The sequence below is a fragment of the Pantherophis guttatus genome, chromosome 15 (assembly GCF_059756535.1).
Source record: "Pantherophis guttatus breed Tessera chromosome 15, ASM5975653v1, whole genome shotgun sequence".
Taxonomy (NCBI): domain Eukaryota; kingdom Metazoa; phylum Chordata; class Lepidosauria; order Squamata; family Colubridae; genus Pantherophis; species Pantherophis guttatus.
Window position 1 is genome coordinate 17,080,395 of NC_142077.1, and position 19,306 is coordinate 17,099,700.

The following is a 19,306-nucleotide window of genomic DNA, read 5'->3' on the forward strand; positions in this document are numbered from 1 at the left end:
ACACACACACACAGACACACGTACACGTTTCATTTCACAGATGAAGATTTCTGCCTAGGACGTGCCCAGAAAAGCGTAAGGACCAATGGGAATTCTCCGTTCTGCGGCGTCATCGGTCTCCGGGCAGAGTCTCCCTTGACTTCACCTGAGGGCAGAGAGTTGGGCGCAGAGAGAGGAGCGGAGGAAGGGGGAGGGGGATATTTTCAGTCTTGGGGGCCGCAGCTCAAGGGGGGCTCATGCCAGCCCTGGAGGGGAGGGTGGGCTTCCTTTTGCCCTCCCTCCCCCGATCCGGCGTGGAGTGGGGCCGCAGTGGATGACTGAAGGGGAGGCGCAGCCCCACAGCCAGCGAGGCCTTGGGGGTCTCTGAGAGGGCTGCCTGGGGAGTCCTTGGGCGCCTTCACACACACACACACACTTTATGATTGGAAGTGCCCCTCCCCCAACCCCCGGGGGTCCCGTCTAGGGCTGCCATGAACCCCCTTAAGCTGCTTCCCCCCCCAAATACCGAACAGATCCCCCCTCCCACACACACACACATTTCTCCGCTTCTCTCTCTGCTATGAACTCCCTTCTCCTCCAGGTGAAGCCACAAAGGACTCTGCCCGGAGACTGATGACGCTCAAGCAGGGAGAATTCCCATTGGTGCTCCCTCTGATTCTTGTCCTTCCCACCTCCAAAGTCCGAAATCAAAGCTTCCTCCCCCAATTTAGAACCCCCGAATCCTCCTCTGGGGCTGGAAGCAGCAGGACACACACACACACACACACACACACGTTTCATTTCACAGATGAAGATTTCTGCCCTGGGGAGAGGGTGGGGTGAGGGTGGGGCTGGAAGAGAAGAGGGGAGCCGCCCCCCATAGCCAGGGAAGCCGCTGGTTCTGGCCCTTCCCACCTCCAAAGTCCGAGATGGACGCTTCCTCCCCCCAGTTCAGACCCCCGATCCCTCCTCTGGGGCTGGAAGCATCTGGCCAGGACACGCACACACACACACATACACACGTACACGTTTCATTTCACCGATGAAGATTTCTGCCTAGGACGTGCCCAGAAAAGCGTAAGGACCAATGGGAATTCTCCGTTCTGCGGCGTCATCGGTCTCCGGGCAGAGTCTCCCTTGACTTCACCTGAGGGCAGAGAGTTGGGCGCAGAGAGAGGAGCGGAGGAAGGGGGAGGGGGATATTTTCAGTCTTGGGGGCCGCAGCTCAAGGGGGGCTCATGCCAGCCCTGGAGGGGAGGGTGGGCTTCCTTTTGCCCTCCCTCCCCCGATCCGGCGTGGAGTGGGGCCGCAGTGGATGACTGAAGGGGAGGCGCAGCCCCACAGCCAGCGAGGCCTTGGGGGTCTCTGAGAGGGCTGCCTGGGGAGTCCTTGGGCGCCTTCACACACACACACACACACACACTTTATGATTGGAAGGGCCCCTCCCCCAACCCCTGGGGGTCCCGTCTAGGGCTGCCATGAACCCCCTTAAGCTGCTTCCCCCCCCAAATACCGAACAGATCCCCCCTCCCACACACACACACATTTCTCCGCTTCTCTCTCTGCTATGAACTCCCTTCTCCTCCAGGTGAAGCCACAAAGGACTCTGCCCGGAGACTGATGACGCTCAAGCAGGGAGAATTCCCATTGGTGCTCCCTCTGATTCTTGTCCTTCCCACCTCCAAAGTCCGAAATCAAAGCTTCCTCCCCCAATTTAGAACCCCCGAATCCTCCTCTGGGGCTGGAAGCAGCAGGACACACACACACACACACACACACACACACGTTTCATTTCACAGATGAAGATTTCTGCCCTGGGGAGAGGGTGGGGTGAGGGTGGGGCTGGAAGAGAAGAGGGGAGCCGCCCCCCCCCATAGCCAGGGAAGACTTGGGGGTCCTTTTCTTGGTTGTTGTATATTTTATTCTTCTGCACTGACCCTCCCAGGGATGTTGTGCATGAGAGGGGAGTCCACGTCAGTCTCATCCATCAATGAAGAGAAGGTGGCACTTCTGGGTGGCCTCCTGTCCAGGCGATCCCAATGAAGGAGGAATTGGCATTCCGTCTGGGCCGCTGCCTGGAAAGAGGAGGGGGAGAGGAGAGAAACCCCTTCCCCTTCCTTTCCCTTTGGGGGAGTCTGGAACTGCAAAGGACTGGAGAGGAATCAGCCTGACCTGCTCAAAGCTTCAGAGGTCAAACCAGGGAGAAGGTTTCCCTCTTCAGAAGGGACCCCAAGTCTTCCGGCCATTCCTTGGTCTCTCTCTCTCTCTCTGCCCCCCCCACTTTCCCACTCCCTCCGGTCTTTTCCTTACCTGCCGTTTTCCTCCCCCATCACCTGCCACCAGGTGTCCTCAGCATATTTGTGAAGTTCCCTTACACAACTCTTACGCAGCAGAGCAAACCCCACCCAGACAGGCACCTCAAAACCAATCCTAAATACCCTGGAGCTGTCAATCATCTCCGGCCAGATTGAGGTCCCTGCCACAGTTGAAGAGGAAGGGATCTAGCAGGACGGCCAGTCTGAGAGGTTTGCGGGAGGAAGGGAGGGGGAAGGGGCCTCTGCAGATCCCTAGAGCCAGAAGGTCTGGAGGGGAGGAACCGGGTCCACCTGAACTCGAACAAAAGGAGGATTTCTGCCCCCCCCAAATCTGGGCACCTGCATCTTTTCTCTCCTCCTCCAAAGCAGAGGAGGCCCCTCCGTCTCCAGATGTTGCTGGCTACAGTTGTGGGAGTGAAGAAGGGCCCAGTTGTCTCAATCGTCTCCCCTCACCTGCAACTTATACACCCAACCCCGAGATCAGGCTGGAGGGGGAGGTTCAGGAGCCCCCAGGCCTCATCCCAGATGTCGCCCACAAAGGCAGAAGGGAAAGGGGGGGTCTGGCCTTGGGCACAGCTCCCCTCGCCCCTCCCTCCATTCGATTCTCAAGGTCTCCAAGGAAGAATCGCCCAAGTCTGGGCTCCATTGTCCAAAGGCTTCGGAATGCAATGGGCTTTTGAGGGGCCTGGAGTCTCTCTGGAGCTGGGATGGGATTCTTTAGGAGGATGAAAAGCCTTCGGTCAAATTGTCCCTTCCTTGTGTCTCTTTTCCTGCCTGATGTGGGCAGCAGGAACTGGCATGGGGGTCAGAGACGGGTGAGCCATTGGCCCTGCGCCCACCTGGCTGGACCCTGAGCTGAGAAGCTGGCAGATCATCAGGGAAGGACCTCCCCATCGCCCACACCCCATGGACCCCTCCCTTCCTCCCTCCCTTCCTTCCTTTGGGGCAGGGCTGGTTAGCTGACTCTATTTCAAGATGGAGGCTAAGAACTCTTCAGCCACGTCTTCATTCTTGGCCTTTTGCGGAGGGTTGGAGGGTTCTTCTGAGGGGCTTGTCCAGAGCAACAGAGGCAGGAGAAGACACACAAGTGGGAGGCCGCCACTCAGGATGACTCATTGCAGGGGATTCTTCCGCTTTCCTGCAACTGAGGAGGGAGGCAGGAAGTGGGGGAGGGGAAAGAGCTCCTGGGTGCAATCATGGAGTCCATCTCCAGGAGGGGATCCAGGAGGCGTCTTAATCTGTCCCTGGGATGGATTTCCTCAGCTTGGCAATTTCAGATAGGTCCAACTACAACTCCCAGAATTCCCAGCAGAGCTTTGATTGCATCATCGTGGATGCTTGTGACCTATGGGCCACCCAGCCCTGGGCCTTCTTGGAATTGTGGTCGATGCACCTGCTGGATGATGGAAGGGAGAAGGGGCTCCTGGAGGCCATCCACTCGTGTGCCATTTGCGGACTGGATTCAGGCAAAACATGAGGACGTAAACCCAAAGGAACCAAATTGTGGGCTTCCTATGCTGTTTAATCCAGTGTTTGTCATCTCTGGCAGCTGAAATTTATTAATTATTAGTTTTAAATTTCTTGAATTAAGCTGGAGTAGAAAGAAGAAAAGAAGATAAGTATAGAAAAAAGACCATTGCACCACAAGACACAAACACACACACACACACACAGAGTTCACAAATCCTTCATCTATGCAAGGTATAAAGGTTTTTGCAAGAGTTTCAGGAAAGGAGACCCATAGTTATAGCAGCCAAAGCCCACTTGACATCTTTAAGTAACTCTTCAGAAGCTGCAAGTAAGAGCAGGATTTCCTTGAGGAATCAGCCCACAAATTTCTCCTTCCAAGGTTGGAGATCAAAAGGCAGAGAGGCCATTTCTGTGCTAGACTTGAGATGCCCTTCAAGAGGAGAGGGGCCTGGGCAGTTCCTGGGAGCTACCGGTCCAGGTGAAAGTCCAAGGATCTGCTCACTAATGTTGAGCTCCGCTGTTATTTTAGGTCTCCCGGGGCTGCAGCAGCAGACACAACATCAAAGGTTCGGTCTCCGGTCTACAAACGGAGCAGCACCAGTGTTGGCAAACACATCTGGGTCTTTCTCGGAGGAAGGTGGACTTGTTGCCAAGCATGAATCAGGACCAGGCATTAATTCACATCTGGAGGCCATCAGATTTGGGCAGGCTGTTCTAAGTCATTATCAACCACTAACAGAGACTTAACAGCAATGAATGAACAGGCCCCTGTCCAGCAATTAAAGGTCGGTTCTGTCCTATTTTTTTAGATGTGATCACTGCAACCTCAAAGTGATGGTGCATTTTTTTAAGTCAGAAGAATTGTTCCTTTATCTGAGGAAAGTATTCACTACACGAGGAACAGTCAACTCTATCATATGTCTTTTTAGTCCCCTTCTTGGTAAATTGAATTGCATCAAATCAAATCAAGTTTATTACATCAAAGACCAGAGATCAGAACAAATAAAAAGACTCAAGGAATATCCAGTTAAAAATCCTAGAATGAAATAATAAAGAACAGATAAACTCTAAATTAAAACCACAATTTGGCATCCAATGTCAGTTACACATGGCCTAAGGATATTATAATATCACTCCTTAAACTGTGAGGCCATAGTCATTAAATGCAAAGGAGTAGTAATGCAAAAGGATTTGCTACCTTAGTTGTGTGAAATAGCTATGGTGGATTATTCCGTGTTTCCCATGAATCCCCAGCGCTGGTGCGGAGGATCTAACCACCTTTGCTGTAACCACAGTCTGTTCCTCCTTAAGCAGCCACTGGAGCTGAGCAGCGTCGGAATGGCCAGGATGCCTATTGGTTATTGGTTTAAAATATCTCCATAGAAAGAGCATCATGTCCAACTGTCTGTCCAGGAGAGGGTGGAGGATTGGGGGAGAGAGGGAGGGAGGGAGGGAGGGAGGTGGGGTGGGGGACTTGCTACCTCGTGTGCCAGGTGAGTCTGGCCAGAGCCGGATCTGGGAGTCAGAACTGAGCAGCCGAATAGGCTGAGCAGTCGGGGGCCGAACAGCCTGCAGGAGAGGAGGAGAGAGGAGAGCAGCCAGAAGCTGAAGGGGAGCCCAGGGGTCCCCAGGAGAGGCCGAGGGGGAGCAGAGACCCCCAGAGGCCACAAGGCTGAGGGAGCAGGGGGGCAGAACGGGAGGACAGGGCTGGGTGGAAGGTCTCAGAGGAGGCAGAAGCTCCTGCTGCTCCAGAGCCTCTCAGGGGGAAGCAAGAGAAGGAGGAGGCCATGCCTAACATCTACCTGCACTTTTGCTCCCCCACATCCTCATGCAGACACCCCATACCACCCCATAGATGGCCTCTCCCACCAGTCAGACAAGCCCATCCACACCACACCAGACCCAACTCTCAGCCCATAAAGAAACTGGCAAACCTCCCATTCAGCCCCTCTGGCTCTGAGCCTCTGGGGAGCCCCCCAAACATACTTCATCAAGGCCAGGGAACTCAACCAAAAGGAACAGTCCAAGAGGGTTGGAAGGGACCTTGGAGGTCCTCTGGTCCAAGCAATGCTCCAGCAGGCTGAGAGTTGAGTCTTTAGGAGAGCTGACTTCAACAAGCTAAGAGAGATCTAACACAATGAAATTCAAAGTAGAGAAAAGTAAAAGTCTGACACTTGGGTAAGAAAAACCGAAAGTACACATATAGACTGGGTGAAACCAGGCTTAATAGCAGTAACTGTGAGAGGGATCCTGGAGTCTTAGTGGACAACCAATTAAATATGAGTCAAGAGTGTCCAGCAGCAGCCGAAAAAGCCAATTCAATCCTAAATCGCATTAACAGAGGGATACAATCAAGATCAAGAGAGGTACTAATACCACCCTATAAAGCCCTAGAAAGACCACACCTAGAATCCTGCATCCAGTTTTGGTCCCCACACTATAAAAAAGATGCTGAGACTCTAGAAAAAGTGCAGAGAAGAGCAACCAAGAGGATTAGGGGACTGGAGGCTAAAACATATAAAGAATGGTTGCAGGAACTGGGCATGGCTGGTCTAGTGAAGAGAAGGACCAGGGGAGACAGGATAGCAGTCTTCCAATATTTGAGGGGCTGCCACAGAAAGGAGGGGGTGAAGCTGTTTTCCAAGGCACTTGAAGGCCAGACAAGGAATAATGGACGGAAACTGAACAAGGAGAGATTCAACCTGGAAATAAGGAGAAATTTTCTGACAGTGAGAGCCCATCAACCCATGGAACAGAAGTTGCCTTTGGAAGTTGTGGGAGCTTCATCACTGGAAACTTTCAAGATGAGACTGGACTACCATTTGCCAGAAATGGTGTAGGGTTAGTAGAATGTGGAATGCGGAATTTGGAATGTGGAACTCAGAATTCGGAACACGGAATGCGGAATTTGGAACTCAGAACTCGGAATTCGGAATTCGGAATGCAAAATGAGGAACTCAGAACTCGGAACTCGAAATTTAGAATTCAGAATTTGGAATTCCGCATTCCGCATTCCGCATTCCACATTCCGCATTCTGCATTCCTCATTCTGAATTCCGGGTTCCGCGTTCCGAGTTCCGAGTTCTGAATTCCGAATTCCGAGTTCTGAGTTCCGAGTTCCAAGTTCTGTATTCCATATTCCGCATTCCACATTCTGCGTTCCAAATTCAGAGTTCCACATTCTGTTTTCCAAATTCCAAGTTCCGAGTTCTGCGTTCCAGGTGGGAGGTGGGCGCAGGCCACAAGGCTGGCTGCAGGGTGAAGCGATCAGATGTGGTAGGTCAGGGGTCTGCAACTTTAAACACTTAACCTTAAACAGTTAAAAACAACCTTAAACCTGGGTGGGCATTGCCAACTGCATATCATTTACTCCCACCCAGTCACATGACCACCGCCAGCCACACCTATTCAGTATTTTCTTTCAAACAGGTATCTCTGTGTGTCTCTTTCATCTCTCTCATCTTTCTTTCTCCACCCATCTATCTCTCCTTCATCTCTCTTTCTCTCCATCTCTCTTTCTCCTCTCCTGCCTGGGCAACGGCGGCAGCACACCATCATGTCACCCCCTCGGCCTGGAGGTGGCATCTTAGGCCTGCGCCCACTGTGTTGTGGCTCTGACCCCCGAGCCCATCTTATCGGAGGAAGAAGGCTCCAAACATGAAGGAGAGGAGCCGGCCAGGCCTCCCTCTCCAGGCCCCTCCTCTCTGGCAACGCCTCAGGTGTCTGCCAAGGGAGAGGAGATTGGCCAGGAGCCAGGTGTCTCCGATGACAGCGACGGTGATAAGTTGTTCCTGGATCCACGCCAACGAAGGCGAGATAAACGTTTGCAGCAGATGAGGAGGCGTGCCAGGGATTAAGCTGAGTCACTGGACCACACCCCACAGGCTATATAAGAGAGTGTGGTGGCCATTTAGACTCTGTGACGGACAAAGCTAACTTCTGGCTAGTCACTTTGTACAACACCGAATCTGCTGAAGTTTCCATGTTTGAGCTGGACTGTTTTGGAAACTGTGTGTATTTGTTGCTGTTATCTGGTGGAGGGACACTGCCTCTTCTTGTAGTAAAGCACTTGGCCGACGGTTATCGTATTGCTGCCAAGTTCCTGATAACGAACCTTGTGTGTGCCAAGTAATTCTTTAACCCCCGGCTGGCTGTTTGTGCGTGTGTGGGGACGGGGACAGAACACACTGCGCATGGGCCTTCCCAGCTGTGCATGCAGCCGGCTCTGGTTGCTCTTACTGAACCTCACAATGGGGCAGATGGTGCCCCTCCTCCTCCTGGAGCCCATTACGATGTGGAGCATTGGCTGCAGCCTGGTCAGCCAGTGTTCCGGGGCGGAGAAAAGTCGCACGTCTCCCCCAGCGACTGGATGGGGTAGGGTAGGCTGGCGCCGTGCGGGCGGGAGGCAGCCTCAGAACAGTCCTGCTGGGTCAGTGGCAGGACGAGATGCTTGGATTGGGTAGCCAGCGGCCGCCAGCCGCTGGCCACGCGATCCAAGAGCCTTGCTAGCCACATGGCTGCTGACCACAGCCTATCCCCATCCAAGCACCTCGCTAGTGAATGGCGGTCAAAGATTTATTTTTTCTTCAGCCACAGGTGCCATGTATTCCCTCTGGGGCCAGTTTCAAGCACGGAGCTCCCAAACCTCTCAATTCTAGATGAGGAATTTAATTCCATCTCTGCCCCTGTTATTATGAATCACATGAGGATTATTTCCCTTTCATTTCCCTCCAGAGAATTTCCCAACAATCTCCAAGTCCAAGAACTAGTTGAATTATCCAGGGATCCCTCCTGAGAGGGAGAATTATGATAAAAGTTTCAGCTCTGCTCTTTAGCCGAATCCTCCAGGGGAGACTTTGGGCAGAGAAATATGGAGGTTTGGGACAGGCAGGGTCTGTGCTCTTGAATCTATGTCTCTCTCCTTTCCAGGTGAAGCTGAGTGTTTCTCTGTGTTGAGAAAAAGCAACTGGTTCATATTCCACCTTGTGAGAGTCCTTTGAATTCTTCACCTTCTTCTCTAGAAACAGGAAGGAGATTCATTGATTCACCCCATGAATTATGGACCTCCTGCTTCTGCTTCTGATGCTGCTTTTGTCCCATCCAGTCTCTGGGAAGCTGAGAATGAAATGCCCGCTGAGTTTGGAGAACCAGGATGGAAACAATCCATGGAGCTTTTACAGCCCAGGAGATCATCTTCTTGGTATAGTCACCACTGGAAAGGAAAGATTGCATACAAAGTTCCTTTTCAACATGGCTCCTTCTCTTCAGTTTGTTTTCCATGATCCGTAAGTCATTCAGGGTGATGGAGTTGCAGTCCCTCCATTCTAACACTCTCCTTCTTTTCTGTTTTTTATTTTTCATTTATTCCTATATTGGGGAATATGTCTAATTTCCTGAATGATTTTGATTTCCATGGCTTCTCTCTTTGGTCTGATTTTGTGAAAGAGACTCAAAAGGGGTCTGAAAAAAAGATGAAAGGGCTGCAGATTATTTTCCTCTCTCTGTTCAATCCTTCATTTATCACTTGGATAATGAGTTTTATTTAAAGTAGTGGTGGAATCAATTGTAACTGCCATACCTCAGCCCATTTCCATATTTGTGTAACTGATCATTGCTTTTGGATCAATGTTGGCTTAAGGCTCAGTAGGCTTCTGGAGGATTATATATATTAAATATAACAAAAGTATTTGTTGTGGCTGTTGATTATAATAACTTTTTTTTACCATAGGAATTCTTATACTTTTTTACATTTCTCACGATTCATTTTCAACATTCAAATGGTCAACAAGAATTCCCAGTTCCTGCACAATCTCACATTTGGCTACAACATCCATGACAACTATTGGAGCCCTTTTCGCACTTCAGATGCCTTGCTGGACATTCTCTCCACTGGAGAAGCCAATGTCCCCAACTACAGCTGTGGAAGGAAGGAGAACCTCCTGGCTCTTCTTAATGGAGCTAGAAGGGACATCTCCATCCAAATGTCAACATTAGGAGGCACCTACAAAGTCCCACAGGTTTGTGTGTGTTTTTCTCCCTCTGGTAAAGTGAGGGGTGGGTGAGCAATAGATTCAATAGATTCATGGAATCCAAGCATATTTGCAAAAAAGTCAATATTTTACCTCATTATGTTCATGTTGAGATTAATCAGAAAAGGCCTGAAATGCAAGCAATACATTCCCTGGAGAAGACATTCTACCAACTATTTAACTGATCAAAAAATATCCCTGGTTGTTGGGGCCTCTATTGGCATCTTCATTTTCACAGATAAATAATGCCTGCCATATCCAGTCGGATTGAATTGGCAATAGTAGCATTTTATCTATCTAAAAAGTGAAATGAAAAGGACTCTAGCAATTACAGACCAAGTAGACTAGCAGATATTGTGGCTAAAATTTATGCCATGATCCTCTTAGTTAAACCTGAGAAAAATGCATTCTTTGCAGAAGAATCAGAAGGTTTTAGGTAGAGTGAAAAGCTAAATAGATTTTATAAAAAATAATGGATAAGTTAAATTGGCAACAAATTTGTCTTGAAATATCTAATCTATATCAGTGAGGTAAAACAAGGTTTGCTGCTTTCTAGATGTTAGTGCAGCATTTGATTCAATAAACAGAGAAATATGATGGAGAAAATTGATTCCCCTCAAAATGGAGCTCAGACTGTTGGCCCTGATCCAAGCCCTTGTTTGAGAGGGAGGTTTGGGCTCAATGGAGCCATGAGAAGAAGGATCTAGGCTTACCAAGGAGGAAAGGAAAGGTGCATATTTGAACCCTTATTATTCAGTGTAGATATGAATGACTTACTAGGAGTAATGAAGAATAAAAAAAACAGATCATAAATAAATGTTATTTCATTCTTGGACAAAAATGACTAAATTAGTGGACCAGTGAAATGCAGTGCATGTAGTATACAGTACTTGGATTTTAGAAAGGCTTTGACAAAGTAAACTACAACCTATTTCTTGGGAAACTGAAAATATGTGGGATAGACAGCATCAGCCCCAGATGGGCTCAGTCTGTGGTCCTCAATGGAACTACGTCTGCATGGAGGGAAACAAGCAGTGGGGGACCCCAAGGTTCCATTTTAGGACCAGTTCTCTTCAAAATCTTCATCAACAATTTGGATGAGGGGAGAAATGGGGAAATCATCAAATTTGAAGACAACACTAAAGTGGCAGGAATATCCAACACCCCAGAAGATAGGCTGAAGATCCACATGGATCTAGGTAGATTTGAACCCTGGGGCTATCTAACAAAATGTAATTCAATGTAGAGAAATGTAAGGTTTTACACTTAGGCTAGAAAAACCAAAAGACCACTTACAGATGAGATGAAACCTGGCTCCATAGCAGTAACTGTAAAAGGGATCTTGGAGTCCCACTTAAATATATGCCAGCAATGTGTGGCAGCAGCCAAAAAAGCCAATGCAGTCCTAGGTTGCATTAACAGAGTGTTGTGGCTCCGTTGCCTGAGCCTGGGCTATCGACAGATGCAGACTCTGAGAGTGAGGGAGAGGAGTTGGCAAGGCCTCCCTCTCCAGGACCCTCCTCTCTGGCAATGCCTCCGGAGGACACTGAAGGCCAAACGATAGGCTCAGAGCCAAGCACGTCCCCGGAGCCACAGGTGGACAGCGATGAAGGAGGTAAATGCTGGCTGGACCCTCGGCAGAGGCGCAGGGAGAAGCGTGCACAGCAGAGGGGAAGGAGTGCCAGAGATTAGCTGAGTCACTGGACCACACCCCACAGGGTATAAATGTGGGTGTTGTGGCCGGTTCAGTTTATGACGAGCAAAAACTGGAAATACTCCATGATCTCTGCGTTACTGGACTTCTGCCTGCTTTATCAGACTGCATTTGGATTAATCCTTGTATTGTTGACACTCTGCCTGTTTTATCGGAATGCTTGCAGTCTAATCTTTGTTTTGTGTGAGTAAAGTCTGAATTGGCAGCTAGCCACTGGGTTGCTGCCAGCTTTATCTTCAAAGAGTTTTGTCGTGTGGCTTATTAACTCCGGGCCATCTGTGGGGGTGCGGGGACAGAACACAGAGGGATAAAATCAAGATTATATGAAGTATTGATACCCCTTTATAATGCCTTGGCAAGACCACACTTGGAATAACACATCCAGTTTTGGTCACCATATTGTAAAAAAAAGATCTGGAAAGAGTGCAGAAAAGAGGAACTAAGGTGATTAAGGGCCTGGAGACTAAAACTTATGAGGAACAGTTGCAGGAATTCAGTATGTCTAGTCTAGTGAAAAGGACGAGGGGTGACAACATAGCAATGTACCAATATTTGGGGGGCTGCCACAGAGAAGAGGAGATCCACCTATTTTCCAAAGTACTAGAAGGCAAGACAAGAAATAATGGATGGAAACTAATCAAGGAGAGAAACAACCTAGAACTAAGGAGAAGTTTTCTAATGGTGAGGAATGAACGTCTCCCCTTCAGAAATTGTGGGTGGTCCATCACTGGAGGCTTTTAAGAAGAGACTGGACAGCCACTTGTCTGGAATAGTACAGATAGATACAGATTAACAGAGTTGGAAGGGACCTTGTAGGTCATCTAGTCCAAGCAGACCCTACACCATTTCTGGCAGGTGACGGTCCAGTCTCTTCTTGAAAGCTTCCAGTGATGAAAGTCCCACAGCTTCTGAAGGCAACGTCTGCTCCATTGGTTGATTGCTCTCACTCTCAGTAAATTTCTCCTTATTTCCAGGTTGAATGAGAGGAGGTAGAGCTGATGTTGCGACGGTACAATGGACGATCTTGAAGCTCTGAGATCGCCATCGATATCTCTGCTGCTGGACAGTCCGTTTTGGACCTCACCATCCCGTAGAGATGGTGATAGTGGAGGGCACATCCTGCTGATCCCAGGGACATCGCAAAATCCCTGGTTGATCCAGGGGAAGCCCTTTTTTCCAGCGGTGAAGAGGCAGCCATTCAAGCTGCTGAAGTTGGGACAGCTCCAGAACGGAGGAGATCAGAAAGAAAGTGTGACAGTTTGGTGAGATTTTTAAGGATTTTAATTGAGAGAACACCCTGAGGTTAAAATAAAATTTAAATTGAAGACAGAAGAGGTTAAGCGGTGGAATTAAGCCCGAGTCTAAAGTAGTTGTCCCTATTTTTTTTTCAATATATCTTTACGTGTGGATGTTTATGGACACTTTTACTTTTTAATTTGGACTGGACTGGATTGAATTGGAGATTTCCATTTTTTTTAATTAATAAATTTTTGGTGCCTTTTTGTATAAATTGGTTTTATTCTTTGTTTACTTTTTTACTTTTTTCTTTATTTGATTGTGTATTGGATATAAGAAGGGAAAATAAGTGGAGATAATAAGTAACACTGCCATCTAGTGGATTGGAAGTATTGTGGTTTTTTTTTTTAGTTTAAGAAAGTAACAACTGTGTTTCTATGTTACACATCAAGGACTTTATAGATAAGATAGTGGGAAGAACATCAAAGACTGTTCATATGATTGTTTATTCAGGTGTTCTCCTGGGAAACTATCAATGGCAGGAGTCTGAGTTTGAAAAGAAAGAGATTGCAGTGACTCTGGAAAGAGAGCTGTAAATATTATTTGAAACTCAACAAAAGAGTTTTGGTGTATTATACAGTGGTGGATTTTCCCTTCAAGACAAAAGGCTTGTTTTCTTCTTTCTTCTTTTTTCTTTTTTGGTGTTGCTTCTCCGCTTCCCCCTTATTTAATTATCATTAGTTGGACAGTGACCTTTTGGAAGACATTCAACTTTTTCATACACATATAGATTTTTGTCTATGGGCTTTTTTCCCTTTTTTTGGGGTGGGGGGCTTTGTTTTCTTTATCATTCTCCTTCTTTGAATGGAGATTGTTAATGTGGTCAATATCTTTCATTTAACTGGATTAAGGCATACAAGAGCCTGAAGATTTTTTTCTTCCTTTTTACATATAAGTGGATTAAGGTATAGAAGAACCTGAAGATTTTTACTTGTTTAAACTTTTGGCAATCACTATACAGAAATGAGTAGAAAGGCAACAGCTGTTGGCTCTTTCACATCAACTCCTTCCTCTTCGCCATCTGGAGGACAACGATCAGTGCAGATGATGTTGTAACAGTAAAAGGAGAAGGAACGAGAGAAGGAAAAGGAAGCGACACTGCAGATGATTTGGCAAGGAATTCAAAACATACAATCAAGAGTAGAGAATATTGAACAGAGAGCAGAAAAAATTGAACAAACAACAGAAAAAACAGATGAAAAAGTGGAGAACATACACCAAATGATGAGGAAATATGAGGATAGATTTCAAAAAATTGAAGAAAAGGAAGAACAAAGGGATAAAAAAATTAGAGATATTGACAGTAGATTGGATGAGGTTGAACGAGACAAGAGTGGAATAGGATGGGAGATGGACAAATCAGAATTTTACCTCAGATTTCAAAATATAGAAGAAGAAAAGGGTGAAAACTTGGCAGAAAAAATTGATAGAAATCTTAGCAGAAGCACTAGAAATTTCTAAAGAAAAAATGATGGATGGCATAGATGAGGTATTTCAAGTCTTTACAAGATACGCAATAAGAAATAAGCTACCAAGAGAAGTCCACATAAGATTCACTAAGAAATCAATTAAAATGCAAATACTGCAGATCACAAGAGAGAAAACACTGAAATATAAAGATAAGGAAATTGTGGCTCTGAAACAAATACCAAAAAGAGTGAAAGAGATGAGAAGAGAATATCATTTTCTGACCAAAATACTACTCAAGAAAGGTGTGAATTATGGATGGTTGATACCAGAAGGTCTTGTGTTTACATGGCAACAACAAAAATACAGAATAGATTCAATTGGGCCTCCTCAGGGTGCCGTCCGCCAGACAGTGTTGGCTGGCGACCCCCAGGGGGAGACCCTTCTCTGTGGTGGCACCCACCCTCTGGAACAACCTCCCCCCAGAGATACGTACAATATCAGACCTCTGGATTTTTCGTCGGGCCCTGAAAACTTATTTATTTCAACTAGCCGGGCTGGCTTGATCCCACAGTTTTGGGTTAAATTTTAAGTGATTTTAAATTGGGTTTGTTTTAAATTGCGGCCAAAAATATTTAATTATTTTAAACTGTTTTTAAATTTTGTATGTTTTGTTTTTATTTTGGCTGTTCACCGCCCTGAGTCCTATTGGAGAAGGGCGGTATACAAATTGAAACAAATAAATAAAATAAATAAATAAATTGACAAAGCAAAAGCATTCTAGGCAGAATATCTTAGAGAGAAAGAAGAGGAAAGAGGAAGAGAAGATACATTGATTGAATTGCAAGAAGAATGCTCCGCAATGACTGAAAAAGAAGAAGGCGCAGTGGGTGGCAACATGGAATACAGAGAGCAACGTGAACCAAGGTCTACTAGAGCAATAAACCCTTCTTATAAAATATAAATATGGAAGAGAAAAAATTGATTACAATAAACATAAATGGACTTAACTTAGCCATTAAAAGAAGAAAGATATTTCATAAATTAGAGAAATTAAAGTTTGATATAATTTGTTTACAAGAGGTACATATTAAGAAACAGCATGCACAAATATTGATACAGCCAAAATTAGGGAAAATATTTACTTCATTGCCACAATGTAAAAAAAGAGGAGTTGTTTTATATATTAGAGACACAATCCCAGTGGAGCAAATTTACACAGTTGATGATGGAAGAATCTTGATGGTTGAAATAATAGATAATAATGTGAAAATACTTTTAATAGCAATATACGCTCCAAATGACAACAAAGAAGAATTTTATAGAAAATTACATACAAAAATAATTGAGTTGGATAATGACAATATTTGTATGATGAAGATTTCAATGGCATAGTAGACGAGAAACTAGATTACAATGCACAGAAAACAACAAAGCAAAGTAGAAAGATTCTTTCGAAATCTTTCTTTAAAATGATAGAGGAAACAAATTTGAAAGACGCATGGAGAGAAAGAAATGCAAAAAATAGACAATATACTTTTTATTCAAATAGATATTCATCATGGTCTAGAATAAATATGATATGGACGACAGTGGAATTGACATTTAACATAGAAGAAATTGATATAGAAGCAAGTACCTGGGCAGATCATAATCCAATGATAATGAAATGGAAAGGACAAAGGAGAAGATCTAGATGGACCTTAAATAATACAATATTAAAAGAAAAGGAATTTGTACAGAAAATGGAGAAAGAATTGGCTTTTTTCTTTAAAGAAAATAGAAAAAAGGACACATCAATGCAAAATCTTTGGGATACAATGAAGGCCTATGCTAGAGGCCTGATAATAGACTATACAAGGAAAAGAAATATTAAGAAAAGACAAGCTTATAAAACATTAGAAGATTATTACAAGAAACTTGAAAAAGAATTACAGAAATCTCCACAAAATAAGGACATTAAAATAAAAATGGACACAATTAAACATAAAATGGGATTAATAGAAAAAGAGGATTTAGCACAAAAAATTAGAAGTGCCAAACAGAATTATTTTGAAGATGCAAATAAACCAGGTAGATGGTTAGCATGCAAACTGAAAAAAGAGAGGGAATCAAGAAAAATAACACAACTAGTAGACAACCAAGGGCAAATGAGATATGGGAATAAAGAGAAGAAAAAAATTATACAAGATTATTATAAGAAATTGTATGAACATGAGAATATTGAGGAGGAAGATGTTGAACGATACCTGCAGAAAGCGAATTTACCCCAGATTTCCAAAGACACTGAAATGATGCTAGAAGGAAATATAACAATCATGGAATTAACTGAAGCACTTAAAAAACAAAAGAATGGGAAGGCAGCAGGCCTGGATGGACTGCCAGCGGAATATTAAAAGACGCTACAGGAATCGTTGGGTCTCCCATTGTTAGAAGTCATGAACGAAGTTATGTTAAAGATGAAAATACCCAAGTCATGGTCAGAAGCATATATTACACCGACCCACAACCAATCAAGAACTATAGGCTCATATCCTTGTTAAATTCAGACCATAAAATCTTCACTTCGATATTGGCAGACAGACTCAAAAGATACTTAAATAATCTCATACACTCTGATCAAAATGGGTTTCTGCCAAAAAGACAGATCAGAGACAATTTGAGGATAATTCTGGACACTTTGGAATATTATGAGGCACACCCTGAAAAACAAATGGCTTTGATGTTTCTAGATGCACAGAAAGCCTTCAATAATGTGAATTATCGAAGCTTCTTCACCCCCAATTATTAAAGTATACGAGGCCCAGTTTTCCCCCATGTTCCTACATCAATCTGATGTTTGGGGCTTCAGAGAGAAACCACCAACAGAACCAACCCAATCTCAGCCTCTGAGGAGGATCTTGGGGTGGGTAAAAGGACTCCAGCTGCTGCCCTCAGAGCTGATTTGGGAATTTACACAATTTCTGCTTTGTCTAAATTCAGAAAATATGGGTATTGGCATAAAATTTAATCTATGGAAACTGACAGACTCTGAAAATTGTGGCTGTTGGAACAGACAGAACTTCAATGAAAGACCACACTTGGATTATGCAACTGACAAATCTTATTTGGCTTTGAGGTCTGCCTGTTTCTTGTATAACTGGAGAAAGAAGTTAAAAAATTTCCTCCAGAAAGAATCTGGGATATAGAAGCAAAAAAAGATGCAGCAATCCTCGAAAATTATAATAGGCCCTTTATTGGAATAGAATAGTCCAGTTGGCATTTGCACATGTTAATCTAATTGTGATCAATTGTAGGGGTGACACAGTAATATGATTTACATTTTTATTGTTTTTTAATTTGCTTATTATTTTCCATTATGATACAATCTTGCTAATATTCTATCTTTAATATTTTAAACAATGTCTGATTAACAAACTATTCTAATATATTCATGAGAACTAGGTTGGATTTATTAAAATCTAATATTTTGGATTTGATCTGACCCCAAATCTAACACAGCATTCTTCACTGCTTTTTTAGATCAACTATGAAACAGCTTCAGAGGCTCTGAGTGATAAAAGGAAATTCCCTTTTTTCTACCACTTGCTCCCCAAAGAAGGGATCCAATACCCAGTAACTGTCCAACTGCTCCTCCATTTCAGATGGACCCTGATTGGCCTCTTTGCTTCAGACACAGAAAATGGAGAGAATTTCATGAGGACTTTCCCTCCTATGCTTGTCAGGAATGGAATTTGTGCTGTTATATCACAACGATTGTCAACAACTGGATATACAGCAGCCCTCAGGGAGGCCCTCTCTAAGTGGAGACAAGTCAACGTCTTTGTTCACTTCATAGAATTTGATTCCATTTGGAAGAGAATTCTTCCTTTCCATGAAACACTTCTACATTTGCCAGGACCCATTGAGAGGAAAGTCTGGATCCTCACAAATTTTATAGGGTATCCAATAAAGCAGCACAGAATTCTCAAATACATCCATAGTATTTGGAGCTTTGGTTATCCGACAAAAAAAAGGCCAAGAGATTCTGCCTTTGAACCCCAATTCTTTATGGAAGAAAAGTTTCAAGATCTTTATTTCCGCTGTTCCCTTTCAAAGAACGTCTTTTCTGTCAAAGGCCGCAGAAGATGCACCCAGGAAGCCCCACTGGAGACCGAATGGAAAGGGAACAGAATAAGGTTCATAAGTAACTATCAATATTACAGTATCATGAAGACTCTGGCCCATGTCTTGAATGCTGCTTATTCCTCCAGATCGAGAAGAAGGAAGGAGGGTGAAAATATCTTGGGGTCTCCAAGGCTGCAGCCATGGCAGGTATGGGATCCTAATATGGATCCATTAGTCTTAGATCCTTTCAAGGAGGAATCTATCTCAATAGATCTGGCCAATTTAATTATTCAGGGAATAATGATTCCAAAGAGTAGATACCATGGCATTTTGATATTTTGCACTGCTAATTTGAAAATGCTGTATTCTTTTTTAAACAAAATCCTGTATGTATGGTTTTGTGATTAGCTTCATGGAATTTTACCTTTATAAATTTGGAGGAGACCCTGAGACCATCTAGCCCAACCCCTCCTCTCTGCAGGAATCTCAGTTAAAGCTTCTCTGACTGATGGCTGCCCAGTCTTCTTTGCATTCAGACAATCCATGAAGAGGAGTGAACCTCTTCTGCTTTACTGAGCCTGCTTTACTGGCTCAGTTTTAAAACAGCTTCTCCTCCAAACTTGGTGCCTGCAAGGGGACGTGGTCCTTGAGTTGGGGTCTCCCCAAACCACAACGTTCACTTCCTGAGATTCTTATGGCTTCATTTGCCTTCTTTCCATGAACATCTCCCGGCTGACTCAGATTCTGTTCCCAGTTAACAACGATTTTGAGATCATTTCCACAAACATAAATATCAAGTTTGGTATCCCTCATCTTTCTTCCAGTCCCTCATTCATGTTCTTATATGAGACTCTATTGTTAGTCAAGTCCTAGTTGCTAAAAATCAGATATTTTTCTCCTGCTTTTTACTCATGTACCCTTCTCTGTGTGGAAATCATATTGTTTCTGGAAACTTGATATTCCTCTTATTAAAATTTATTTTATTCAAA

General features: G+C 44.8%; 1 protein-coding gene and 1 long non-coding RNA gene across 2 annotated transcripts in view; both read left to right on the plus strand.

Moving 5' to 3' along the window:
- The window catches only part of LOC148112010 (uncharacterized), a 195,026-nt gene that overhangs the window by 56,922 nt on the left and 118,798 nt on the right, over nt 1–19,306 (plus strand). The window lies entirely within an intron of this gene.
- The window catches only part of LOC148112014 (vomeronasal type-2 receptor 26-like), a 94,622-nt gene continuing 84,129 nt past the window's right edge, over nt 8,814–19,306 (plus strand). The window contains exons 1-3 of the mRNA XM_087879207.1: nt 8,814–9,049; nt 9,493–9,781; nt 17,733–18,096. Coding sequence (XP_087735333.1) covers nt 8,823–9,049; nt 9,493–9,781; nt 17,733–18,096 — 880 coding nt within the window. The 5' untranslated portion in view covers nt 8,814–8,822. The remainder of the gene's footprint in view (nt 9,050–9,492; nt 9,782–17,732; nt 18,097–19,306) is intronic.